The sequence below is a fragment of the Pleurodeles waltl genome, chromosome 2_1 (genome assembly GCF_031143425.1).
Source record: "Pleurodeles waltl isolate 20211129_DDA chromosome 2_1, aPleWal1.hap1.20221129, whole genome shotgun sequence".
Classification (NCBI taxonomy): Eukaryota; Metazoa; Chordata; class Amphibia; order Caudata; family Salamandridae; genus Pleurodeles; species Pleurodeles waltl.
In genome coordinates, this window is record NC_090438.1 from 569927216 (window position 1) to 569952401 (window position 25186).

At 45.0% G+C, this 25186-nt stretch overlaps 1 protein-coding gene across 3 annotated transcripts in view; it reads left to right on the forward strand.

The window, feature by feature from the left end:
* Positions 1 to 25186, forward strand: part of GOLGA4 (golgin A4) — a 758002-nt gene that overhangs the window by 612147 nt on the left and 120669 nt on the right. For all 3 annotated transcript variants that reach the window (XM_069215119.1, XM_069215129.1, XM_069215138.1), the window contains 3 exons: positions 3481 to 3501; positions 3662 to 3730; positions 3815 to 3890. In XM_069215119.1, coding sequence (XP_069071220.1) covers positions 3481 to 3501; positions 3662 to 3730; positions 3815 to 3890 — 166 coding nt within the window. The remainder of the gene's footprint in view (positions 1 to 3480; positions 3502 to 3661; positions 3731 to 3814; positions 3891 to 25186) is intronic.

Here is a 25186-nt window from a genome sequence, read left to right on the forward strand (position 1 = left end):
GAATAGCATTCCAATGCTTATCTCTCTGTAGATAAAACTGTTTAGCTAGAGAAGTAATGAAGGGCCACTTGAAGGCATTCTTAGAAAGCCGTGCATTGTCTTGAAGAACAATGTGGTTGCTATTTCAGATTGTCTAATTGTTGATAACTAAAGCAGTGTTTTCCTGACTGGTGGATGTCTCATATGTTTCCCTTGCATACTGCATAATGCAGTAGTTTAATTGTGTTGATGTGTGTTGTTCACAGATCCACTAACACTGCTGAGCAATATTCTGTGTACCTTTGCTCGACGTTGTGACTTTATAGTTGAGTCTGGTGGAAAGAGAATGTAGTTCAAAACTAAATTGAATACTTATCTATGAATTATAATAATGTGCACCACAAATTAAAGACCCAATATCAGTTGCCATCATATCCTATTTACAAGCTCTTTAGATCTGTTTGCAGTGTTACAAGAGTGTGAATCATAGGTAGGCATCTTATCCTGAGAATGAAAGCGGTAACACTCAGAATGATGCTAGGCAGCCAAGACTGATTGTCCTATCCCTTTTATGGCAGAATAGTGGTGCTAGAAGGAGCAAGAAGGGGGGGAAAGTGTAGGAACAATATTTTTCACCTCTACAAGACGCCAAACTAAACGAGCTGTTTAGGCCGGGTTCATCAGGCTGGATCCTAGTGCTCGAAGCGCTGAGAGTGGTTGATAGGTCAGTTTCTAGCTGTATACCGAGACTGATAAACTAAATGAAATACTTAAATATTCACAATGACATAAAAAGGCAGGAAGTGTGCAAATGATTCAGAGTATTAACTGCTTGACAGTTATCTAACTTCTGACTCTGATGTCCTGTCCTCTTGCAACATTTCATGCATAACCCTTCCTCCAACAAACCCTTCCCATCGGGTTTGACTGTATTTACTGATATGGTTAATCTACAGGACTCCATTGTTTAGTCTCGATCTGACAAGGTCATCAGTTCTATTCTATTGTGGACTAGTCCCCTCTGTTTGTCACTTAAGCACACCTTCCAGAATAAAACACCTTCCACCCTAAAGCTAAACTTTTCCAATCAGTTCAAATTTATTTCTGATTTATTTTCCTCCAGCATTGTCTGGTTTAGTCCTCTTGCAAACGTTTAATTTCTTTTCCCAGCTCCATGTTCATTAACTGGCTGGTGTAGTTGTATTGTTTTCATCTGGAAAACCATGGATCTCCTTTCCTACTTGAATCATGTTGGAGATGTTCCAGGAATTATCTTGATTTTCTGACTGAAGCAGGTCTTCCTCAGTAATAAAATAAACCTCAACGAAACATTGATTCATAAGATCTCATGTTAGGCCCTTGAACATTTCTGGATTATCCAGGAATCCTTAAACTTTAATGCTATGCCCCCACCAACTCCACTTTTCAGCAGCAGCTTTTAGGATCTGAATGGTTTATTTATAACAAAATAGTGCGGAATATTCAGAAAAGTGTTGCTGTTAGGCCTGATAAGTGCCACCCATCTTCTCTCATCCCTCCTATGTCATTATTCTGGCACCCAGTCTGAGCTCTCCTCATCTTTGCCTCACTTTTTAGTTCAGAATTTGACTGTATTAGCAGAACCTCACTATTGTCTTTGCTCCAAGTTCCTTACTTTCTCGCTTCTGTCCTCGTCCCTGCTGACTGCGGTCAGTTGCCGGGCTCCCACAATTCTCCAAAATTCTAAGTAAGATCTTCTGCCCAAAGATGACCATGTTTCTTGTAGACCCCTCAGATTCTAAATGTCATCTACTCTTAGATCTTCCCAGGATGTGATAATGAAAATTATATAGTATCCATTTGGTACAACATTGTTTTTCACTAAGAAGGGTTCCCACTGAATGATTGTCTATATGTGTATTTATTTATTTAGTTATATATTTATTAGATAATTTTTAGAGTGCTCTGTCATTTGGATATATTCTTCTGTTTTTCTAGAACATTCAGGCATATTTGATATTGTTAAAGAATATTAGGGATAACTGTGTTGTTACTTACTTTTGAATGGCACCACTTGGTGGTGATTTAGAATTCATGGGATTTTTCAGTGATGGACAAAAAGAATGGCCAAGTTCTGCCACTATTGGAAAAAATCCTAAATTAGTCCCAGGTGATGCCACATGTTGAAGTTTACAGAGTTAATACCAAAGCCAGTTTCCCAAATTTAAATTGGAGGAAAGTGGATGAACTTTCAAGAATTGGAACATCCTAAGCAGAAAGGCAATCAAGTGATGGAAGATGACAGACCAAGTGCGATGTTGTGCATCCAAGTGCGCTCATAATCCCATCGACTTGTTGGTCACGTAGTATCCACGGATTCTTTTGGTTGTGTGGAAGAAGGCTATTCTACGTTAGTCCCAGGTGGTGGCAATTCAGCAGTGAAAGACAGTAAATTGTATTGTATGTTTATAGGATATCATTTTTCAGAGTAGCAGCAGAAACATTTGCGTTTCTTATTGTGATTGGAGAATTATTCCAAGTTGCTTTCTACAATTACTCTAAATCGATTCTGTGACATTAACTCATATTTAATAGAGTAGTTTATGAGGATGTTGTATCCACATTTTGAAATTAATGGAAAGGAAGTATGGGCCAGATGTGGCAAAATGCTAATTTGCGACTTGCAAATTGCGAGTCCCTGCTACTCACAATTTGCAACTCGCAAATTGGTATGCAGTACGGTGTCTCAGACACCGTCTGCGACTCGCTATGGGGTCGCAATGACCCACCTCATTAATATTCATGAGGTGGGTCGCTAATTGCGGCCCCATAGCGAGTCTAGGCACTCGCAAACATGGAGGCCTGCTGTCATCAGCAGACCTCCATGTTCGTGACTGCTTTCAATAAAGCAGTTTTTTTTTTTTTATTGTATCCCGATTTCCTTAAAGGAAAACGAGCTGCACTTAAAAAAAAAACGAAACCTTTCGTTTCGTTTTTTTTTTCAGGGCAGGTAGTGGTCCCTTGGACCACTACCTACCCTGAAAAAATATTTGTGGGTCCATTCACAAAGTGGAAGGGGTCCCATGGGGACCCCTTCCAATTTGCGAGTGGGTTACCATCCACTTGAAGTGGATGGTAACTGCGATACCATTTGCGACCGCATATGCGATCGCAAATGGTATTGCATGCCACTCCGAATCGCAAATAGGAAGGGAACACCCCTTCCTATTTGCTATTCTGAAATGCATATTGCGAGTCGGTCCCGACTCGCAATATGCATTTCTGCATAGCAAAGAGGCATTTGCGCCTCGCAAACGACGGCGACGCGCAAATCCTTTGCTACATCTGGCCCCATATTCTGTAAAGACATACCGCAGTTGGTAGGCCAAGTTTGGGTAGTTATTCTGCTGTATTACTTATTTTCTTTCAAAAAAGTGTGTTGAAAGGAGATTAGCGACTTGCAGTATGAAAATCGAATTGTAAGCATTTAGATCTATAACAAGTTATTTTATTTTGTTGTAGGTAACAACTGACGATCTTCAGGTAAGAACCATTTTCACTGTATAACCACGTATTTAAAAAAGTGGAAAAGTAAATGCCACTGCACAACGTTTAAATGGGAGGCTTCTTTACCAGCTATTTTGAACACCTGATAGTAAAATAAAGGCGGTCGCCCCGTCTCATTTGCTCTTCGTCTTTGCAGACACAGCTGTCCGAGAAAACGACTCTCCTTAACGAGGCCAGGTTGAAGGAGCAGGAGTTCAGGGAGCAGGTATGCGTGCTATTGAAATGAAAGTAAGAATGTGTATGCGCTCTTGGCTCCTGTGCTTTGTTTGATACGTTGTCTTTTTCCTAGATTCACACGCTAGCAGATCAGCTGAGACAATATGAGAGGAACGTGTTCGTCACGCCACTCGGAACGCCGTACAGAGGTTTGGCACCTTTACATTTCTTCTACATGTAGTGGATGATAGGCATACATTGTATGTTTGTAACATGTTTCAAAAATTAGCGTGAATTAAAGTGACAGCTACTAAGTCTTGTTTCTCATCAGTTATTGCTGAGCTACTTCTCGGCTCTGTTTTTTAGTGTTCACTACGTTTTTATTGATGTTTAAAGCTAATAAGATTCAAATAAACCAACAAGACCTTCCTCTTCACCTCACTGACCGCGCCTTTACATATTCAGTGTTGAATGACCTAGTCTGCCATTCTGATGTACGGTGAAACGGGTATTGTCCGTTTGTGGGAGCATTCGCGGGCACTCAGTCACTTTCGTTCTTCACCTCACTGAGATAGCTTGTTTGACTGATTAGACCATAATGCTGACCAGAGGTGCCATCTTTCTCAGTTCACAGTGGATGTCAGGGAACCACCCCAGTACTAGGTCCCCTGACTCTTCGAGGAGCTGATGTGCTAGATCTCTTCCTTTGCTTTCAAGACTCCCTCTCAACCTATCTCATTTCTGTACATCATGTGTGATTGCGGCTGTCCCTACTCATCTCCTCCAGCTACCAGATTTACTAGTGTGGAGGCGCTTCAGAGCAAGATGCAGTCTGAATAACAGCTTGGTGGCCGTTACTTCCAGTGCATTTGTGATGCTTCTCCTTCTCAATAGTGTGCCCCAATGTTTGTCTTTGACACTCTTCCTTAGTTCTGTCTGCTACTAGCCATGGAAGCCAGCCTTCTGTCTCTCTCCATTCTTGGAGCATTTTATATATTCTGCAGAGATAGTGTCCCTCCTCCAAGACCTTCTGTAGAAGTTTTTCGAAGGCAGTGAGTGGCCTTATTGCTGCAGCCTTCACTTCCGCTCGCAGGCTCCAGTGTCAGACTTGTGCATCTAAACCTTTCTGCCTTGCTAAGGCCATACTGTTTTTAGTTTGTTCAAATGATTTAATGGCCCCTTTGTCAAATATGTCTCTTATCATAATGCACTTCGCCAGTGGCCAGTTTTGAAAGGCCTCCCTACCCAAACAGGGCACAAACGCTGGATTGCCCTTCATAGGTGTAAATTGGGCTGCCTAGTGCCTTAGTTTTATCCTAGCCTGCACCTGTTTTAGATTCTGAATGTCAGATTTGTAATGGCAGAGCAAAACATGTTCAGTGGTCTATCCTTTGTGCTAAGGCAGACAATGGCAGGGGTCGACCCGATACAGTGTGGTCCAGAAAACACCTGTGCTTATTGGTTCTGCCCTCAACTTTTCTAAAAGGTTTCTAAGGTAAGATGTTTGATAGTACCGTAAGGCTATTGGGACTACCAGACCCCCATGACAATGTGGATAGTAACTCATACTGGCCAGTACCCTCAAGTTCCTTTTGCCCCTCTTGACTGCAATGCATATGCCTTCCCATTCTCTTATCAGGCCTCACTCCACTGCCCAGAGAATGGAATGAAACAGGAATAGCAACCTAGGCAACACTACCATCTTGATGGTTGCAATGCATCCATGCCAAGACAGGGCTAGCTTGTGCCACCTCTTCATGTCCTTTCTAAGCTCGCTGATTAGTGGGGAAAGTAATCTGCATAGGTCCTTGCTACAGACTGGATAGCCTAATAGCCAGCTATTTGAACTAGGGCTGTGTTTCCCTGAGGGAGAAATGTGATGGTGCCCAGTCTTGTACTTCCGTTGGGTTATTGATGCTAAAAATACCAAACGTATGCGCATCATTCTTAAGCCTGAAACATGTTTAAGGTTCTGCGTTCCCTCAATAGTGGTGGTCAGGATCCCTTGCATGAAAACAAGAATTGTATGCATTTAGAAAGAGTTTAGCGCAAATCCTACCATGAAAACGATAAGCAGAGGTCAAGATAGTCATTAAAACCTTATGTTAAAAATTGCCGCATTGCCAGAGCCTCCTACTACTCGGAAAAAATCACGACAGCACAAAACTGTCCCAAAACTCTCACCTGGTAAAAACTTTATCCCACTAATGTATCCCCTTCTGTATCTCTATCTCAGCCTCAGAGCAACAAAAAGGTGGCTGATACTCAGGTCTCCTTTTCTTCTGCGCCCGACGATGACAACGTTCTTTCACTAGCAGAGATAGATATTACTATTGCTGCTCCTGTCTGCTCTCAACTGTTCGCAAGTGAGGAGAGTACCCTCTGCTCTGTTTCAACTTGCTCTTTGAGGTCCATGGACCTTTCAACATTTACTATGTTTCTTAATTCTATCAAATCAGGATCACTGTTATACCCGCTTTTGCTTCTACGCTAACTATGTCCACAACTCCTGGAACTAACAACTCAACGTCTGAACTCCTCACTTTTAAAAGGTTGACTTCCCACAACATGGAAACATGCAATGATAAGACCACTTCTTAAAAAAACCCAGTCTTGATCTCCTAAATTAGTCCAACTACAGGCCAATATCACTCTTGCCTATAATGGCCACAATCTTTGAAAAACATGTAAACCAACAACTCACAGCTTCTGTTGAATCAATGGTCTTCTTCATCCCTCTTAATCAGGTTTTAGGGCTGGCTATAGTACGGAGTCAGCCCTACTGTGTGTCACTGAACAACTAAGGTTCCAGCTAGATAATGGCAGTACCACGGACCTTATTTTGTTGGGCCCTAGTGCTGCAAGTGACTCTGTAAACTGCAACATACTGCTCCAAAGATTGGAACAGATGGGTGTGCATGGCCAGGCAGTGACCTGGTTAAGAGAGTTTCTGCAGGGCCACTCTTTTCAGGTCTAAACATAGTAGCACTGCTTAAAGCCTTGTCCGCTTTCACCTGGCGTACAACACGGTTCTACACTTAGTTCGACCTTGTTCAATATTTATGTGTGGCCATTGGCGGATATCATGGAAAGCTGTGGTCTCACTCTTTTCTCATAAGCAGATGACTCCCAGATTGTTGTCTTGCTGTCAAGGAGAATCACAGTGCTGATGCTTTAAATATCTACCTCAAGAAAGTGGCCGCCTGGATGAACAAGAACTCCCTCGAACTGAATGGGGACAAGACTGAGATTCTCCTCGTGGGCAATCAACCTCACCTCCGGTGGCCCCATTTGAAGCCTGAGGTTCTCATCGCATCTCCTACCCCACTCCCGTAGATAATAATATTGTTTTTTGGCTGGATAATAAGGTCTCAATGAACCATCAGATTACTAAAGTAGTGTCCACCTTTGGAGTTCTAAGATGGCTAAAGAACATAGTTGGCTGCCTTCCCGTCTCTGCTCAGAGAACAGTGATTCAAGCACTGTTTATTTCCAGGCTGGGTTCAGCAATATTCTTTAATTAGGGGTCCCCAAGGCCTCACTTAAGCAGCTTCAGGTAGTTCAGAACGAGGCCGCAAGATGGATACTTCTACTGCAAGACTTCCTCAAGATCTCCATTGACTTCCAGTTGAGAAGCAAATCCACGTTAAAGCCCTGTACTATATGCATAAACTTATGGCAGATTCAGGTCCCCAATATTTCAGATCTTCGGTGCCAAACTGCTCACTGCGCTTCTGCAATACAAATCTCTCCACAGTCACCAAAGTGAGGTGTACCCGTGAAAGGGGCCGGTCTTTTTCCTACTTTGGCCCCAAGCTGTAGAACACTTTGCCTATTGCTAAGAGATCATGTTGCCCTTTCTCCACTTTGTAAAAGCTTTTAAAGACCTGGCTTTTCTGAGTTTGAGTGTGGCGTTAGTCCAGGTCGATTTACCATGAAGTGCTTAGCACTGGCAACCCTGTTAGGGTACTCTGCACCCTACAAATGTCTAATAATAATAATAATTAAGGATGGTCAGGGAGCCCATTATGTCACCTGCAAATAATGATACATTGAATTTGTCAATTCTCAATTTTGCCCCTTCAATACCTGGTGTGCCATTTAAGGTGTATGAAACCTCACGTCATTCATCACACCACAGGGCACATTTTGTGGCATGCCAGTTAGCATGAACACAGCTTCTGTGATGTCCAGAAGGTCATGAAAAAACGTTTTGAGGACATGTATGGCGTACATGCCTTTCAGGATCGTGTACATATGTTTCACTGACAAAAAAGGAACATCTAACAACATTGCACGAGGTCCTGAGGAGAGTCTAGAAAAGTGGACTAATGTAAATTGTTGCAACCTTTTGTTGAGGATTTAGCAGGTCTTCAGCCTAACTAATATAGTCACAAAACTGAGCTTGATATCTGCAATCAAGTCACCACTATCCAGCAGCAAAGAAAAACTTTCATTCTTCCAGGGTATGTTCTACCTAATATTTGTGAAGAATTATTACGCAGATAAAGTAGAGCCTAAGAGACATTTGATCAAAACAAAATGCTGACTTCTTTTGAGGAGAAGAACCTTAAAAAGGCATGACGATACATGAGGGTGAAGTACAAAATACTCTTGTTTTACAGTCATTTGATGAATCTTTGAATTCTATAACTGCTACTGCAAGTGAAGTGGGACTGGGTGCTGTATTAAGCCAGTTTGGATCACAAGAAGGAACACTAATAATGTTTACTTCTCGTAAATTAAGAGACTGTGAAATCAAATATTCCGTCATAAACAGGAACTTTTGGCATATGTGTGGGCATTAGGCAAATTTAAATGTGTTTTTTCTGTGGGGTAGACCATTTTTGATCAGCACAGGCCGCAAACCACTAGTGGGTAATCTAGTTAAAGGCAATTCTGATAGGATATCTCCATGTGTTTCAAAGCTAGCATTGAAATTAAACACATATATGCTCATCATAAAATAAATTAATGGCGAATTTTTTGATGCAGCTGACGGTGAATGGTGTGGCAAGGTTAACAATATTACTGTAGCATCTTCAACTAACGCACCTGATAGTGAGCAAACTGTGAGTCGCAAACAATGGATATGTCATCCAAGCTGATCCTGATTTTACCTTGGTAACTAGAGTTATTATCTGATAGAGACTTCTAGTTGCAGATACCTTACCTTAGAATTTTCCCCCAGGCGTCAGACTGGATCCGGAGACTTTTCTTAGAGCAATACCCTTGCGCGTTGGTAGGTGGCGTCGGTCAACTCCGTAGGCGCCGTGATGACATTGGGAGTAGTACATAGACGCCACCATCGCGCAGTGACATCAGTTCTTTTCTTTCCGCACCACGCGCTGATCCAGAGGGAGCTACCCAAGACTATTTTTGGGCCGAATTCGACCGTTTTGTCAGGCTTTTTTGGTGCAAGCTTGGTGCGTCGAGGATGTCCCCGAAGACCGGGTTCAAGCCTTGTGAGAACTGCCATCGGATGATGTCAGTGACGGATCCTCATTGTGTTTGCCTGTGGTGCCTCGAGCGCGACCACGACCCGAAGTCGTGCTCCGAGCGTCGGGCAATGCACCTGAAGGCTTTGAGGGAGCGGTCCCTAAAGCTAATGGCGGCCCAGCACTCGACTCCGCGTAGGTCCTGGTCTCGCTCGAGAGGAAGTTGTCGAGATCAGTCGCGGAGTCCTCGGGTCAGGGGAAGAAGAAGAAGAAGTTGAAGAAGTCCCATCGCTCTCCGACTTCACCTCGTCGCTCTGCCGACGTGGAGCGAGCACCCACGCACTAGGCCTCTGTCCTCGGAGCCTACGTCTGGGTCGACTCTACGCTTCCCAGAGTTTCCCAGAGCCGGAGCGACCCCCACCCAACTTAAAGAGTTTTACGAGACCATGCACCTCATCTTTGGACGTGCCGACCCCGATACGGCGCCTTCGGGCCCAAGGGGTTTGGCTGAGGGGCCTTTGTGGTACACCAACAAACAAGGCGGGGTAGGGTCCTGGACCCTTTGTCAGGAGGCACTATGCCTCTGGACATGGCTGGAACATCAGGGCATTACCCTGATGGTTCAACATCTGGCGGGCTCTCAACGCCAGAGCAGAAGAACTCAGCCGCCGACGCACTGTCGATCACGAATGGCGTTGGAGTTTCCAAGGTGGCACTCGCTCAGAAATGCTTTTCGTCTCGAATGGAACTCCGGCCTCCTTTACGCCTTCCCACCTATCACCTTTCTGCCCAGAGTTCTCAAGAAAATCAAGTACGACCGGGGCCATGTTATCTTGGTGGCTCTGGACTGGGTTCGAAGAGTGTGGTATCAAGAGCTATTGAGCATGTCCATCGTTTCTCCACTCAGACTGCCTCTTCAGACGGATCTTCTGTTGCAGCAGCAGGGGACTGTCCAACCTCCGCCTTCATGCGTGGAGATTGAGCGGCAACAGTTGAAGGCATTTGCCCTTCCACCTGAAGTCTGTAATGTTATCTTGGCAGCCAGGCGTCCATCGACTAAAACTGTATACGCCTGTCGTTGGAATAAATTTGTGGCATGGTGCACCAACAAATCTGTTGACCCCCTTTCTGCCCCTCTTTCAGAGGTTCTTCTGTTTATTCTTTCTTTAGCCCAGCAGGGCCCTGCATTGGGCACCCTTAAAGGGTATCTGTCTACCATTTCCGCCTTTCTTAGGCTTCCTGATCAGTTCTCAATCTTTAAATCTCCTCTTGTGAGTAGGTTCTTGAAAGGGCTCACCCACTTATTTCCTCCCACTCCCTTCATCATGCCTCAGTGGGATCATAATCTTGTACTTACTCACTTGATGTGTACCCTCTTTGAGCCAATGCATAATCGTCCCTTTCGGCTCCTCACATTCAAAACTTTCTTTCTCATCGCTATCACTTCTGCTCGCAGGGTGAGTGAGCTTCAGGCCCTTTCTTCAGTGCCTCCATACTTGTCTGTGCACCCTGACAAAGTGGTGTTACACACTAGAGCGTCCGTCCTTCCTTCCTAAAGTGGTTACACCATTTCATGTAGGCCAGTCTATTACTTTGCCGACCTTCTACGCACCCCCACATCCTTCCCATGAGTAGGAGAGACTCCACCGTCTGGACCCAAAAAGAGCGTTGGCGTTCTACCTCAATCGTACCAAATATTTCCAGGTGGACGGTCAACTCTTTGTTGGCTATGTGGGTTCGAAGAAAGGAAAGGCGGTGCAAAAGCGTACCATCTCTCGATGGGTGCTTCTTTGCATCAAAATGTGCTACGCTTTGGCAAAAAAGCAGCCTCCTGAGGGCTTGCAGGCTCATTCTACCAGAGCAACTGCTACATCCACTGCGTTAGTACGCAGAGTTCCTGTCCTGGATATCCGTCAGGCAGCTACGTGGGCATCCCTGCATTACTGCCTAGATGGTCAGGTCTGTCGGGACGGCTACTTTGGTCGTTCAGTCCTGCAGGACTTTCTAGTATGATCTTAGTTCTCAGCCCACCACCGAGGATGGCATTGCTTGGGTATCTATTCTAAGGTAAGGAATGTGCAACTAGAAGTCTCTATCAGATGTACAAGTTACTTACCTTTGGTAACGAAATATCTGGTAGAGACCTATTCTTGCGAACTGATTTATAGGGACAGGGATTCCCCCTTTCACGTCCTTAGCTCTGGGGCACCAATCTCCGTGTTCTTAGCGGCTCTGCCCCTGGCATGGAAAGTCATTAAAAGAAACTGACGTCACTGTGCGAGGGCGGCGTCTCTGTACTACTCCCGACTTCATCACGGCAACCACGACACCTGCGGAGTTGACCGACACCACCTACTGACGTGCAAGGGTATTGCTCAAAGAAAAATCTCCGGATCCAGTCTGACGCCTGGGGAAAATTCTAAGGTAAGGAATCTGCAACTAGAATATGTCTCTACCAAATATTTTGTTATCGAAGGTAAGTAACTTGTACATTAAGGGGTGATCCAGAGAAAAATACTTGGTGTTAGCTTAAGGTTGTACTGGAAAATCAAAGTTGAATTAACTATTAATGATGGAATAATCATAAGAAATGACACATTAGTTATACCCTTCTACTTGAGGCCTGAACTCCTTGCACTTGCCCATGAAGTTCTCTGGGAGTGACAGGTACTAAGAAAAGACTCTATACAAACTGCTGGAGGACCTCCATGGTCAAGGATGCTAAAATATATATATATATATATATATATATATATATATATATATATATATATATATATATATATATATATATACACACATGATTGTCATGGTTGTGTCAATGCAGACAAGATCCTCTAAGCACCTACAAGCTCACTCACACCCATTATCCATCTTGCAGTTGTCATTGTGGACTACTGAAATCAGTGTATTCATTTAATAATCCTCTATAAACTTGATCACAATTTATGAATAAAAAATAAAAAAAAACTTTAAAAATCTAAAATGTATTTCAACATAAACTAGATGGTTTGTTTGATTCGTGGCAAATAAGGGATGCTCTAAAACAGCAATTGCTGTTTATTGTGCATTATTACTAGTATTGATTTTGTGTTTTTTGTCACATGAGTAATGATACAAAGTCAGAACATCATGTCTTGATTTAGAAGATGATACCCACAGTTACAAAACATTTCAAAAGAAGTTGTATACAGTGATGCAAACTTCTTGCAGAGAAATTATTGTGAAAGTGACGGACACCAAATCTGAACAAACTGTTTTTTGCACAGTAAAGAAAGCAATTAACAGAATACTTAAAAAAAAAAAAAAAAAAAACTTTTATTTGTTTTTCCTTAGAAAGATGTTTGTAATGATTGCTATATTTAATTTAGCAAATTAATTTGGCATTTGTACATCACGTCCATGGCCTGTTCACTGTTATTTCATAAATCCTGCAAAGATGAGTAATCACCCTTTGAACACTTTTCTGTCTAAATTAAAGCATTGGTTAGATGTTGCTTAACACATTTATTTATTTTGGAGTTTTCTATAGCGCTGGCAAGACCTCAGGGTATCGGAAATTTATGTCAGTGTATGTTCATTACAAATGACCAGTATAATCACACATCTGAGATAAGATAAAAATAAATCAGTGGTTGAGCATGAGGGGGGGAAAATAACAGGGGATGGATGCAGGGAGAGCTAAGGGTTGAGGTCATGTTTTGACCGCCGATTGACATCCTCCTGGATGAAATGTTGATTGAGTGGCAGATCCTTTGGCTGTCTTTTGAAGGGGTTCTTCCTGATATGTACTGGAATGAAGTTCCGGATTTTAGGAGCATTGCTTGAGACGGAGCATGCCAGGGTCTTTGTGGGCTTTAGGCGGAATGAGGAGTAAGGTATTTGAGCTTCTTAGGTCTCTTAACTAATCTACCTTTTTGAGTTTTGAGGCAAGTTAAGCTGGTTTCCCAGTGTGAAGAGCTTTGTGAGTGAGACAAGGAGTTCTGGAACTTCAGCGAGCTTCAATTGTGATCCAGTTCCGTTATTTCAGCAGAGATATGGTCCTATTTTTTATTCCTGTGATCATTCTGGCTGCTGCATTGAGAGTGGTTCTGAGGAGTGCAAGGTAGGATAGCACAGTGCCTGTGAGGGTGGGTTTCCTGTAGTCTAATCTCGACCACACCAGGGCTTGTGGGGCAGGTTTGAGGTTGTTCGGTGGTAGGTAGGGTTTGATTTTGTGCAGAAGTAAAAGGCACTCACCACACTGTTCTTTATATGATTTTTCATGATCAGTTTGGAGTCCAGTGTGATCCCTAGAGATTTGGATGAGCCATCTATGGTAACATTGCACTTAAGAGCGTTTAAGGAGTTTACCCATTTATGCATCTGGGGGGTTGTTCTGTCTTTGATATGAGCAGAATTTCTGTTTTATCTTGGCTGAGTTTTAGGTGGTTTTCGAGAATAGCCAGTGTTGTACTTCCTTAAGGGAGGCATTTGGTCGGTGTACTTCGTCCAGTGAGGAGTTTTCCAGGTAGAGCTGGGTGTAATCTGCTCTTTAGATTGAAGGGGATGTTTGCTTGGTTGAGAATGAGGGCGAGAGGCTCCATGTAGATATTGAACAGTGTAGGTGATAGAACAGAGCATTGGGGAACGCCATGGGTAATTGGCATTGTGTCAGAAGTCAGATTACTTATTTTTACTTGTTGAGAAGGTTTTATAGAAAGGATGTGAACCAGCATAGGACCACCCCTTCTTTGTTGATCATTTTTTGGAGGGAATTCAAGAGAAGCTGTGGTCGAACGCTTTCGAAGGCCGCCCATAGATCTAGGAGTATGAGCAGGCAGCATCGATCTGTACCCAATGATTTGTGGAGGTCATCTACTACGTTCAGGATAGCGGTTTCCAGGTGCAATCTTTTCTGAAGCCCGATTGATGAGTGTCCAAGAGAATGTAGTTGCTGATGTGTTGGTTTAGTTTTATTATGCAGGTTTTATGAGAAGCCATATGCTGTATCATTCTGTTGAGGATTAATGCTTGTAATTTACAAGTTATTTTTTTCTGTTGAGTGCTCGTCTTTGGAGTTTCTGAGGCCACAGACTGGATGTGGCTATTTTTATTTTCACATCAGTAACAGCCAGCCTGTGCTATGTGTCATCATTACCACAATAAAATGATAGGTTCATTACAAAAGTGCTATTCAGGTTTGTGGTCTTTTTTTTTTTTTTTTTTTTAGGGGTATGCTGAAATCTCATAATCTGCGGTTAGGATCAAAAGATTTAGTCACCTTCCCACCACCAACCTATGGTCATCCTTTGAGCCCTACCAGTGTCAGAACACATAAAATGAAAAAAAGACCTTACTGGTAGAACCTGCCCCTGCCACTTTTAGATCACAAAATTACCTAAGGAAACATTGCCTGCAGCTGTATTGATGCTGATGACCAGAGCACCGTCTGCATTATAGCATCATAGACTAATGACTGGTGCACCACCCTCTGGTTCAGGTTGGTCTACTGCATCATAATCGGCACCAGTGACGACACCTTTGCACCTTATCTATAAACAAATACGTAGCAAATAGAATGCATCTTACTCTACGTAAGCCACTCCACTGTATGCTATTACACTCTACCTCACGCCACTCCATTATACACCACTCCACTATATGCTACTCAACTATTCACTATTACACTCTACGCCACTCCGCTTTGCTACACTTCGCTCTGTGGTACGCCACTCTATGCTATTATACTGTACACAACTCCACTCTATGCCAGTCTACTCACTATTAAACTGTATGCAACTCTACACCTCTTCTCTGTATGTGAGTCTGCTAGATGCTACTCCACTGTACGCTACTCCAGTATATGGTGTTCCACTCTCCACCAGTATACTGTATGCCACTCCACTCTATGCTGTTCCACTATATGCCACCCCACTGTTTGTTACATCACTGTACGCTACTCCAGTGTATGCCACTCCACCCTAATCCTCTTCCTTTTATATTATTCAGTTGGATCCCACTCCAATTTACACCACTCCACTGTATGCTATTAAACTCTACCTCCACTCCAGTCTACACCACTCCTTTATACGCCCCTCTACTGTACGCTACTCCACTTTGCACTACTACACTCTGCCAGTCCACTCTATGTAATTACACTGTATGCAATTCTACTCCACACCTCTTTTGTGTATGTCACTCTACTGTATGCCCCTCTGCTACATGCTACTCCACCATATATTATTCCACTCTATCCAATTCCACTGTGTGCCACTCCTTTGTATTCTAATCCACTGTGTGCCACTTAACTGTATGCTACTCCACTCTACACCATTCCAGTGTATGCCACCCCACTCTACCCCAATCCATTGGATGCTATTCTATTTGACGCCACTCCACTGTACGCTATTACACTCTACCACATTCCAGTGTACGCCACTCCAGTTTACACCACGTCACTGTATGACACTGCACTGTACGGTACTCCATTTACGCTATTCCAGCCTGCACCACTCTAGTGTACACCACTCCACTCTTCTCTATTCCACTGTATATCATTCCACTATATTCTACTCCCTCAAAGTCACTCAAGGGTACACCACTCCATAGTATGCCACTCTAGTCAGTTGGACACCACTCCACCCCACTCCAGTGCTACTTTACTCTACTCCACTCAACTGTACACTACTCCAGTCTACGCCACTCCAGTCTGCGCTATTCTACTCTGCTTTTCCACTCTACGCCATTCCTCTGTACTCCACTCTACGCTATTACACTGTACGCAACTTCAGTCTTTTCCTCGCTGCTGTATGGTATTCCACTGTATCCCGCTCCACTCTATGCTGTTACACTTAACCCTACCCCACAATACAAAGCTACAGTCTAAACCACTTCACTGAATTTTGTTCCACTGTACGCTACTACACTCTACTCCATTCCACTTTATGCTACTCCACTGTATGCTACTCCAATCTACACCACTCCAGTGTACTCTCCTCCACTCTGTATAACTCCAGTGTACAAACTCTACTACACTCAGTGCCACTCTACTAGACTCTACTCCACTCTGTCCCTGTACACGCTACTGTCCAAATTTGCACTCATCTCTGTCCGTACACGCTATTGTACAATACTCTACTCCACAACATTTTCTAACACTGTACCATACAGCACTCAACTCTACTGTACGAGACGCCACTCCAATTTATAACAGTTTCCTCAACTATGCTACGCCTCTCTATGCTAATCCACTGTACCCTACTCCACCTTACAATGTTCCACTCTGCCACTTCACTCTTCGATACTCCACTGTACACTATTCCACTGTAAGCTACTCCACTTTACGGTAATCCACTCTACTCCACTCCACATAGCTCCCTTCTGTAGTGGTCTACCACACTTCATGGCACTCTACTACATTCTACGCCACTTTGTCCCTGCACACTCCACTGTCCAACTCTGTACTCCTGTACACTCCTACGTACAAAACTCTGTGCCCCTCTACAACCCTTTTCTGTAGGACACAGCATTCCACTCTACTTTATGAGACCCCCAACCAATTTATAACAGTTTGTGACATGTGCCACTCGAGTACACTCCATTACATGGCAGTCTACTCTACAATTTTCTACGCTACAACACACCAGTACACTCTGTTGTACTTCACTCCACACTGTTACACCACTCGACTCCACTGTATGAGACTTTACCTCACTCTACACAAAAATCAGTCCACTCTACAGAACTGTACTCTGTGCACCTCCACTGTACAGCATTCTGCTACACTGTAAGCTACTCTCCAACACTTTACTCTAGGCTATACCCCTTTATGCCACTGTACAACACTGTACTATACTGTGCGCTGCTGTACAGCACTCTACTCCCCGAAACTCTAGTCCACTATACAACAATGTACACAACTCTTTGTATGCCAGTGCACCCCACTTTACTCCACTCTGCTATGACACATCACTCCACTCTACTCCACTCATTTGCCATTGTAGTCTAACACTGTATGCCAATCCACAGTACCACACTCTACAATACTGTACTGTACAGCACTCCACTCTACAAAAATCAGCTAAACTGTATGCCACTCTACTCTGCTGTAGGCTGCATCACTTTCCAGTACCGCTGCAACACCGCTCTACACTCTACTGTACAATCCAGTACTCCAATTTATGAAACTCTACTTGACTGTATGGTCCGCCACTCTACTGCGCTCCATGCCACTAAAGCCTACAACACGCCACCCCACTCTGCCACGTTTTTCCACTCTACGCTACCCTACTCAAGTGTACTCCACTCTACTACATTTTATCCCACTCTACGCTACTGTACTATATTCCGCTCTTTGCCGCTCCACTGTCCGGCAGTGTACTCCACTATATGCAATTCCACAACACTGTACTGCACTCTATGCCACATTTTTCCATTCTGTGCCCATCCACTCGACAACACCCCATCCAATTTCTCCCTACAATACGCCACTCCACTGTATTACGCTCCACTGTACTCTGACACTCGACGTGATGATACTCCTTTCTGACACTCTACTTCACCCTGCTCCTCTCTAAAACAGTTTACTCCACTCTGACAGTCTACAAAACCCTACTCTACTGTTTGACACGCTATTCCACTATACATGAGACATACATGGGACACCATGCCACTATACTATATAACTCTACTACACTGTACAATACGGTCTTCTCCGTTTGATTCCAATCTGCAATATTCCAGTCTGTGACAATAAACTTTACAACACTCTCCTCCACTGTACTGTACGACACTCCACATAAAAACTCTCCACTTGCAACATTGAACTCTACAATTTGAAACACATCTTAAGGAAAAATGTTGAAAAAAAATGTTAATTTCAATGAAAAACTTAAAGCTTAGTTATAATTATGAAAACTTATTTCCCTTAAACAAACCAAGGAGTAGCTCATCTGTTCGTTTGTCATTTGAGAAAAAGCAAAAAATCCCCAATTCCTACCACCAGGTTTTACCTACACAAATATAGGTGAAATAGATTCTTCTTCTGAGAGTGATTTACTGACACCAAAGGGGAACAATTACTGTTCTCAACAGAAAAAAATTGCAGTGGTTTTAGAATTACTGTTAGTTATGATAGAAAGGAAGACCAATCTCCTTGCAGATCTTTAAAGCCACCTTGATTGGTCACATAACCTATTGTGCCATGTAATAGTTTACCATAGCCGATTCTTGGAGCAAACTCAGTGCCCGATGTTCACTATTCATTGTGTAGGGACAGAGACCAACACCTTTTAACCCAAGTTTTTTGACATGTCAAACACTACTAGGTCTAGCAGCTGCAACATCATCACAAAAATACATATATAGGTTTTGTGAAGGCTTGTGCATCGCCTTTCAATTACTTTAGAACACTAAGCTGATGATACGGATGCATTTCAAAGGGAGAGTCAGAAGTTACAGTCCAATCAGATGGATTGAGAACTGCGTCTAATATGTTTCAGCTGCGATGCTTGTGCTGTTCAGAAGCAAGTCGCAATGTCTCAGTTTGAATAATTTAGCCTCTTAAAGCTTAATGGGTTATTCAGATTTGAAGCTGAAAGACATTGTTTTTGGTTGAGACAAAGTGTGATGCCTGTTTCTGCAGGGTTTCTGGGCAATGCCCAGATATGCTTTAAAAAAGTCTAAGGGTCTCCACAGCATGCTATTAAATAGAGTCAAAAAGTACAGTGTTGTGGGATAGAAAGTCATTAATTTTGTATGTCTTGTACTACAAGCTGTAAACGTTTGATGTCTCCTGACCAGGTAACTGAAATAGCTGGCCTAGTCGCAAACAGGTTGCTGGATCTCATAGGGGACCCATCGTTTGGCTTCTTATGGATGAAGAGGATCCCAGGGCTCATTAAGATTTTTCTGGAGGTGTCCGAATAGTTTGGAAGCGATTTTAATGTGGAAAATTAAAAGTCCAATTACAAAAGCGACACCAACTGTCCGCCTCCATTGTTAAACCTACAATAGAAAAGCCCATTAAATTGGACGGAGATTCATGATTCACTAATAGCACTAAACTCCTTCCTCACTATAATGCAGGAAAATGGATCCAGAACGAAAACAGAGTACACTGCCACCCCTGTATTTGATGTAAACAACCATGAGCAGTGCAACACTATTTTCTAGTGTAAAAAATGCTTTCGTGTCATTTCCCAGGTTCTCCTCCTGATATTTGGCAGTGTTATGAAGATCATTCAGAATAATAAATCTTGGTTAAGAAACGTCTATGAGAAGAAAATCGTACATCTCTTCAGTAGAACCATTTGTAGTACATAATGTATTTTCCCATAGATTTCTTAACACCCTCTAATCCTTCAGCTTTTGAGAACATTAATAATTATTTGATAAAACGTATACTACTATTTGCAGTTGGCTTTGTACTGTACTGCTTTCCTTTGCAAACCCTAGTAATCCAGCTAAAACGGCATGATTGGGACGTTTCTGGACCCAATGCATCACTTTACCGTTGACAATGGCTAACCCTAGGTATGGCTGCACTGGCGCCACCTAGTGCAAGAATGAAGTAATGTAATTGGCAAAGAGCCAGATGCAGTATGCCATTTGATAAAATATGAAAGTTGAGGAATCTCCTGCGAGAAAGAGCACCAACTAGAACAAGCATTGACAAAGCCAATAGGTTTTGACTTTTTTTTTTCTTATGCATTCTTACTGACTGGATTATAAATATTAGAAAAAGGTTATAATAACGTTTGTTTCAAATTAGATAAGCCATTAATAGTAGTTTATGTTGTGATGTATGTTGAATTATTATCCCAGAGTTCCAAAATTGTAATTTGTACCTTATTTAAGATAACATTGTATTAGAATATAGTAATGTGTAGTTAGTAAAGTGCCACTTGCTGCACCACTCAAATCTTGCCCCGTTTAACTGGAAGGTAACCGCAATTGTGGATGCCTGTTTAGTAGTCAAATATTGCAATATTTGGTGTTTAGACCATCTATGACAACTTTTGGCCCTGGTGCCACTGCACTTGCTGCACCATTCATATCATGACCTTAATGCCTGCAAAATAACTGCACCTGTGTCTGCCTCTTTAGAAGTAAAATGTAGTAATAATTGGTATCTGATAGAGACTTCTAGTTGCAGATTCTTTACCTTAGAATTTTCCCCAGGCGTCAGACAGAATCCGGCGATATTTCTTCGAGCAATACCCTTGCACGTCGGTAGATGGTGTCCGTCGACTCCGCAGGCATCGTTGGCATCATAGTCACCATGATGACGTCTGGAGTAGTACATAGACGCCGCCCTCGAACAGTGACGTCAGTTCTTTTCTTTCTGCTCTACGCGCTGACCTGGAGAAGAGCTACCCTGGCTATTTTTTGGCTGAATTTGACCGTTTTGTCTAATTTTTCTGTGAAAATTTGCTGCGTCGAAGGATGTCCGTGAAGAACGGTTTCAAGTCTTGCGAGGACTGTCATCTTACGATGTTGGTGACAGATCCTCATCAGGTTTGTCTGTGGTGTCTCGAGCGCTACCCCGACCCGAAGTCGTGCTCCGAGTGCCGGGCCATGCACCCAAAGGCTTTGAGGGAGCGGTCCCTAAAGCTCATGGCGGCCTTGCACTCGACTCTGCGTAGGTCCTGGTCTTGCTCGAGTGGAAGGTCTCGAGATCGGTCATGGAGTCATCACCACTCGTCTTCTTCCAAATCCTTGGGTCAAGGTAAGAAGAAGAAGAAGTTGAAGAAGCCCCATCGCTCTCTGACTTTGCCCCATCTCTCGGCCGATGCAACACGGGAGGAGCATCAACACACAAGGCCTCCTTCCTCGGAGCCTGCGTCTGGGTCGACTCCGCGATTCCCCAAGTTTCCAGGAGCCGGAGCGACCCCCGTCCAGCTTAAAGAGTTTTATGAGGCCATGCGCCTCATCTTTGGGTGGTCCGACGCCGATACGGTGCCTTCGAGCCCAAGGGTTTGGCTGAGGGGCCTTCTGGTTCCACGGCGGCTTCAGCTCCGGCCACCAAGGTCACCTCCGGATCTGCATGCGGATCCGTACCTGCGCCGGTCACACCCTTGAGACCTTCCCCGGCGCGGGGTCGTTTATCGATGCTCCCGAAGTCTGTAGTGCCCACTATCTACGTCGACCCAATTCTTATCCCCGATGACTCTGAGTCGGAGCGGCGCTGGCCGATGCCGCCTCCGACTTCAATGGGGCCTATTCACCCCAGGTCGGATTCGGACCCTTTTTCTTATGGGTACGAATATGGGGAGGGATTGGAGGGGTCCCTGGACCCTTATTGTAGGAAGTTGGCTCTGTATGTACTATTTCAAAGTAAGAAATAGCATGCACAGAGTCCAAGGGTTCCCCTTAGAGGTAAGATAGTGGCAAAAAGAGATAATTCTAATGCTCTATTTTGTGGTAGTGTGGTCGAGCAGTAGGCTTATCAGAGGGTAGTGTTAAGCATTTGTTGTACACACACAGGCAATAAATGAGGAACACACACTCAGAGACAATTCCAGGCCAATAGGTTTTTGTATAGAAAAATATATTTTCTTAGTTTATTTTAAGAACCACAGGTTCAAGATTTACAAACAATACTTTAAATGAAAGGTACTTCACTTAGGAACTTTAGGAACTTTGAATTAGCAAAATAGCATATACAGTTTTCACACAAATGGCAATAAGCTATTTTAAAACTAGACACTGCAATTTTCAACAGTTCCTGGGCGAGATAAATGTTTGCTAGTTTTGCAGGTAAGTAAACCACCTACAGGGTTCAAGTTTGGGTCCAAGGTAGCCCACCGTTGGGGGTTCAGAGCAACCCCAAAGTTACCACACCAGCAGCTCAGGGCCGGTCAGGTGCAAAGGTCAAAGTGGTGCCCAAAACACATAGGTTTCAATGGAGAAGGGGGCGCCCCGGTTCCAGTCTGCCAGCAGGTAAGTACCCGCGTCTTCGGAGGGCAGACCAGGGGGCTTTTGTAGGGCACAGGGGGGGGACACAAGTCAGCACAGAAAGTACACCATCAGCGGAACGGGGGCGGCCGGGTGCAGTGTGCAAACAGGCGTCGTGTTCGCAATAGGATTCAATGGGAGACCAAGGGGTCTCTTCAACGATGCAGGCATGGGGGGGGCTCCTCGGGGTAGCCACCACCTGGGCAAGGGAGAGGGCCACCTGGGGGTCGCTCCTGCACTGGAGGTCGGATCCTTCAGGTCCTGGGGGCTGTGGGTGCAGTGTCTTTACCAGGCGTCGGGTCTTTGAAGCACGCAGTCGCGGTCAGGGGGAGCCTCGGGATTCCCTCTGCAGGCGTCGCTGTGGGGGCTCAGGGGGGTCAACTCTGGCTACTCACGGTCTCGTAGTCGCCGACGAGTCCTCCCTGTGGTGTTTGTTCTCCACAAGTCGAGCCGGGGGCGTCGGGTGCAGAGTGCAAAGTCTCACGCTTCCGGCGGGAAACGTGTGTTGTTTCAAAGTTGCTTCTTTGTTGCACAGTTGCAGTCTTTGGGGAACAGAGCCGCTGTCCTCGGGAGTTCTTGGTCCTTCTAGATGCAGGGTAGTCCTCTGAGGCTTCAGAGGTTGCTGGACCCTGTGGAGCGCGTCGCTGGAGCAGTGTCTTTAGAAGTGGGGAGACAGGCCGGTAGAGCTGGGGCCAAAGCAGTTGGTGTCTCCGTCTTCTCTGCAGGTTTTCAGCTCAGCAGTCCTTCTTCTTAGGTTGCAGGAATCTAGTTACCTAGGTTCTGGGAGCCGCTAAATACTCGATTTAGGGGTGTGTTTAGGTCTGGTGGGTTAGTAGCCAATGGCTACTAGCCCTGAGGGTGGCTACACCCTCTTTGTGCCTCCTCCCTGAGGGGAGGGGGGCACATCCCTATCCCTATTGGGGGAATCCTCCATCTGCAAGATGGAGGATTTCTAAAAGTCAGAGTTACCTCAGCTCAGGACACCTTAGGGGCTGTCCTGACTGGCCAGTGACTCCTCCTTGTTTTTCTCATTATCTCCTCCAGCCTTGCCGCCAAAAGTGGGGCTGTGGCCGGAGGGGGCGGGCAACTCCACTAGCTGGAGTGCCCTGGGGTGCTGTAACAAAGGGGGTGAGCCTTTGAGGCTCACCGCCAGGTGTTACAGTTCCTACAGTGGGAGGTGAGAGGCACCTCCACCCAGTACAGGCTTTGTTACTAGCCACAGAGTGACAAAGGCACTCTCCCCAGGTGGCCAGCAACATGTCTGGTGTGCGGCAGGCTGCTAAAACTAGTCAGCCCACACTGGTAGTCGGTTAAGGTTTCAGGGGGCACCTCTAAGGTGCCCTCTGGGGTGTATGTTACAATAAAATGCACACTGGCATCAGTGTGCATTTATTGTGCTAAGAAGTTTGATACCAAACTTCACAGTTTTCAGTGTAGCCCAGACCATATACTCTTATGGCTACCCTGCACATACAATGTCTAAGGTTTTGCTTAGACACTGCAGGGGCATAGTGCTCATGCATTTATGCCCTCACCATCTGGTATAGTGCACCCTACCTTAGGGCTGTAAGGACTGCTAGAGGGGTGACTTATCTATACCTATAGGCAGTGTGAGGTTGGCATGGCACCCTGAGGGGAGTGCCATGTCGACTTAGTCGTTTTATCCCCACTAGCACACACAAGCTGGCAAGCAGTGTGTCTGTGCTGAATGAGGGGTCCCCAGGGTGGCATAAGACATGCTGCAGCCCTTAGAGACCTTCCCTGGCATCAGGGCCCTTGCTACCAGAGGTACCAGGTACAAGGGACTTACCTGGATGCCAGGGTGTGCCAATTGTGGAAACAAAGGTACAGGTTAGAGAAAGAACACTGGTGCTGGGGCCTGGTTAGCAGACCTCAGCACACTTTCAAATCAAAACTTGGCATCAGCAAAGGCAAAAAGTAAGGGGGTAACCATGCCAAGGAGGCATTTCCTTACACTTATGAATACCAGGATGACCCTTCTATGGACTGGGCTCAGGAATTGGGCGAAGCCAGTGGTCTGATTACTTCTCCTGATGCCGGCATACTGTCTCCTCCTACCGTGGCTACGGCGGAAGGAGCAACTTATGGTATGGTGGTCAGTTGGGCAGCTGAGGTCCTTGGTCTCGAGCTTCCTACTGTTGAGGTCAGGTCTAATCTCCTGACAGAGGTGCTTCTGCCTGGGGCTTCTACTTCAGAACCCCTTTTGCCCTTTAATGAAGCCCTCACCGATGTCTTTTTGGGTACCTGGTCCCATCCCAACACAGGGGCTCCTGTGAATAGGACTATCGCTCGCCGCCATCGGCCTGCTCCAAACGACCCTAAATTCCTGTCCCAACACCCCACGCCTGAGAGTCTTGTTATCCAGGTTTCCTCTTCTTCAGGCGCATTCCCTTCCGCACCCCCGGATAGGGAATCCAAAAGGCTGGAACAGTTTGTCAAGAAGTTGTTTTCTTCCTCCAGTCTCGCGCTGCAGTCTGTGAATACCGTATGCCTTTTGGGCCGCTATACCCATTCTTTGTGGGATACGGTTGCGCAGGTCCTGCTGCAGATACTGGAGGAGGCCTGTGCTATCATCTCCCAAGCTGTGAACGATGGGAGAGATGCGGCAAAGTTCACAATCCGTTGTGGGCTGGAAACGACCGACTCTCTGGGAAGATCGGTTGCTACGACGGTGGCCTTACGACACCACGCCTGGTTGCGTACTTCTGGTTTTTCTGGGGATGTCCAACGGTCACTCATGGACATGCCCTTTGATGGCTCACGTCTCTTCGAAAACAAAGCGGGCTCGGCCTTGGAGAGATTCAAGGATTCCCAGGCTACGGCTCGGTCCCTCGGTCTTTCCTCTGCCCCTTTCCCACCACAGTCTGCTTTTCGCCCCCTGGGGCTCCCTGCTGCGTTCTCCACCCAGCCACTGTGCTGTTTGCCCATGTTTAGCCTCTGTGTGGGCGGGGACGCGGAATCCCACATGGCCGTGGGATAGGGAACCAGAGGTCTGCCCAGTCCACCTCTGCAGCCTCCAAACCCTCCTAGTCCGTCCCCTCACTCCGTCCAGTTGGTGGCAGGATTTGACATCACCTGACCCACTGGGAAAACATCACCACGGATAG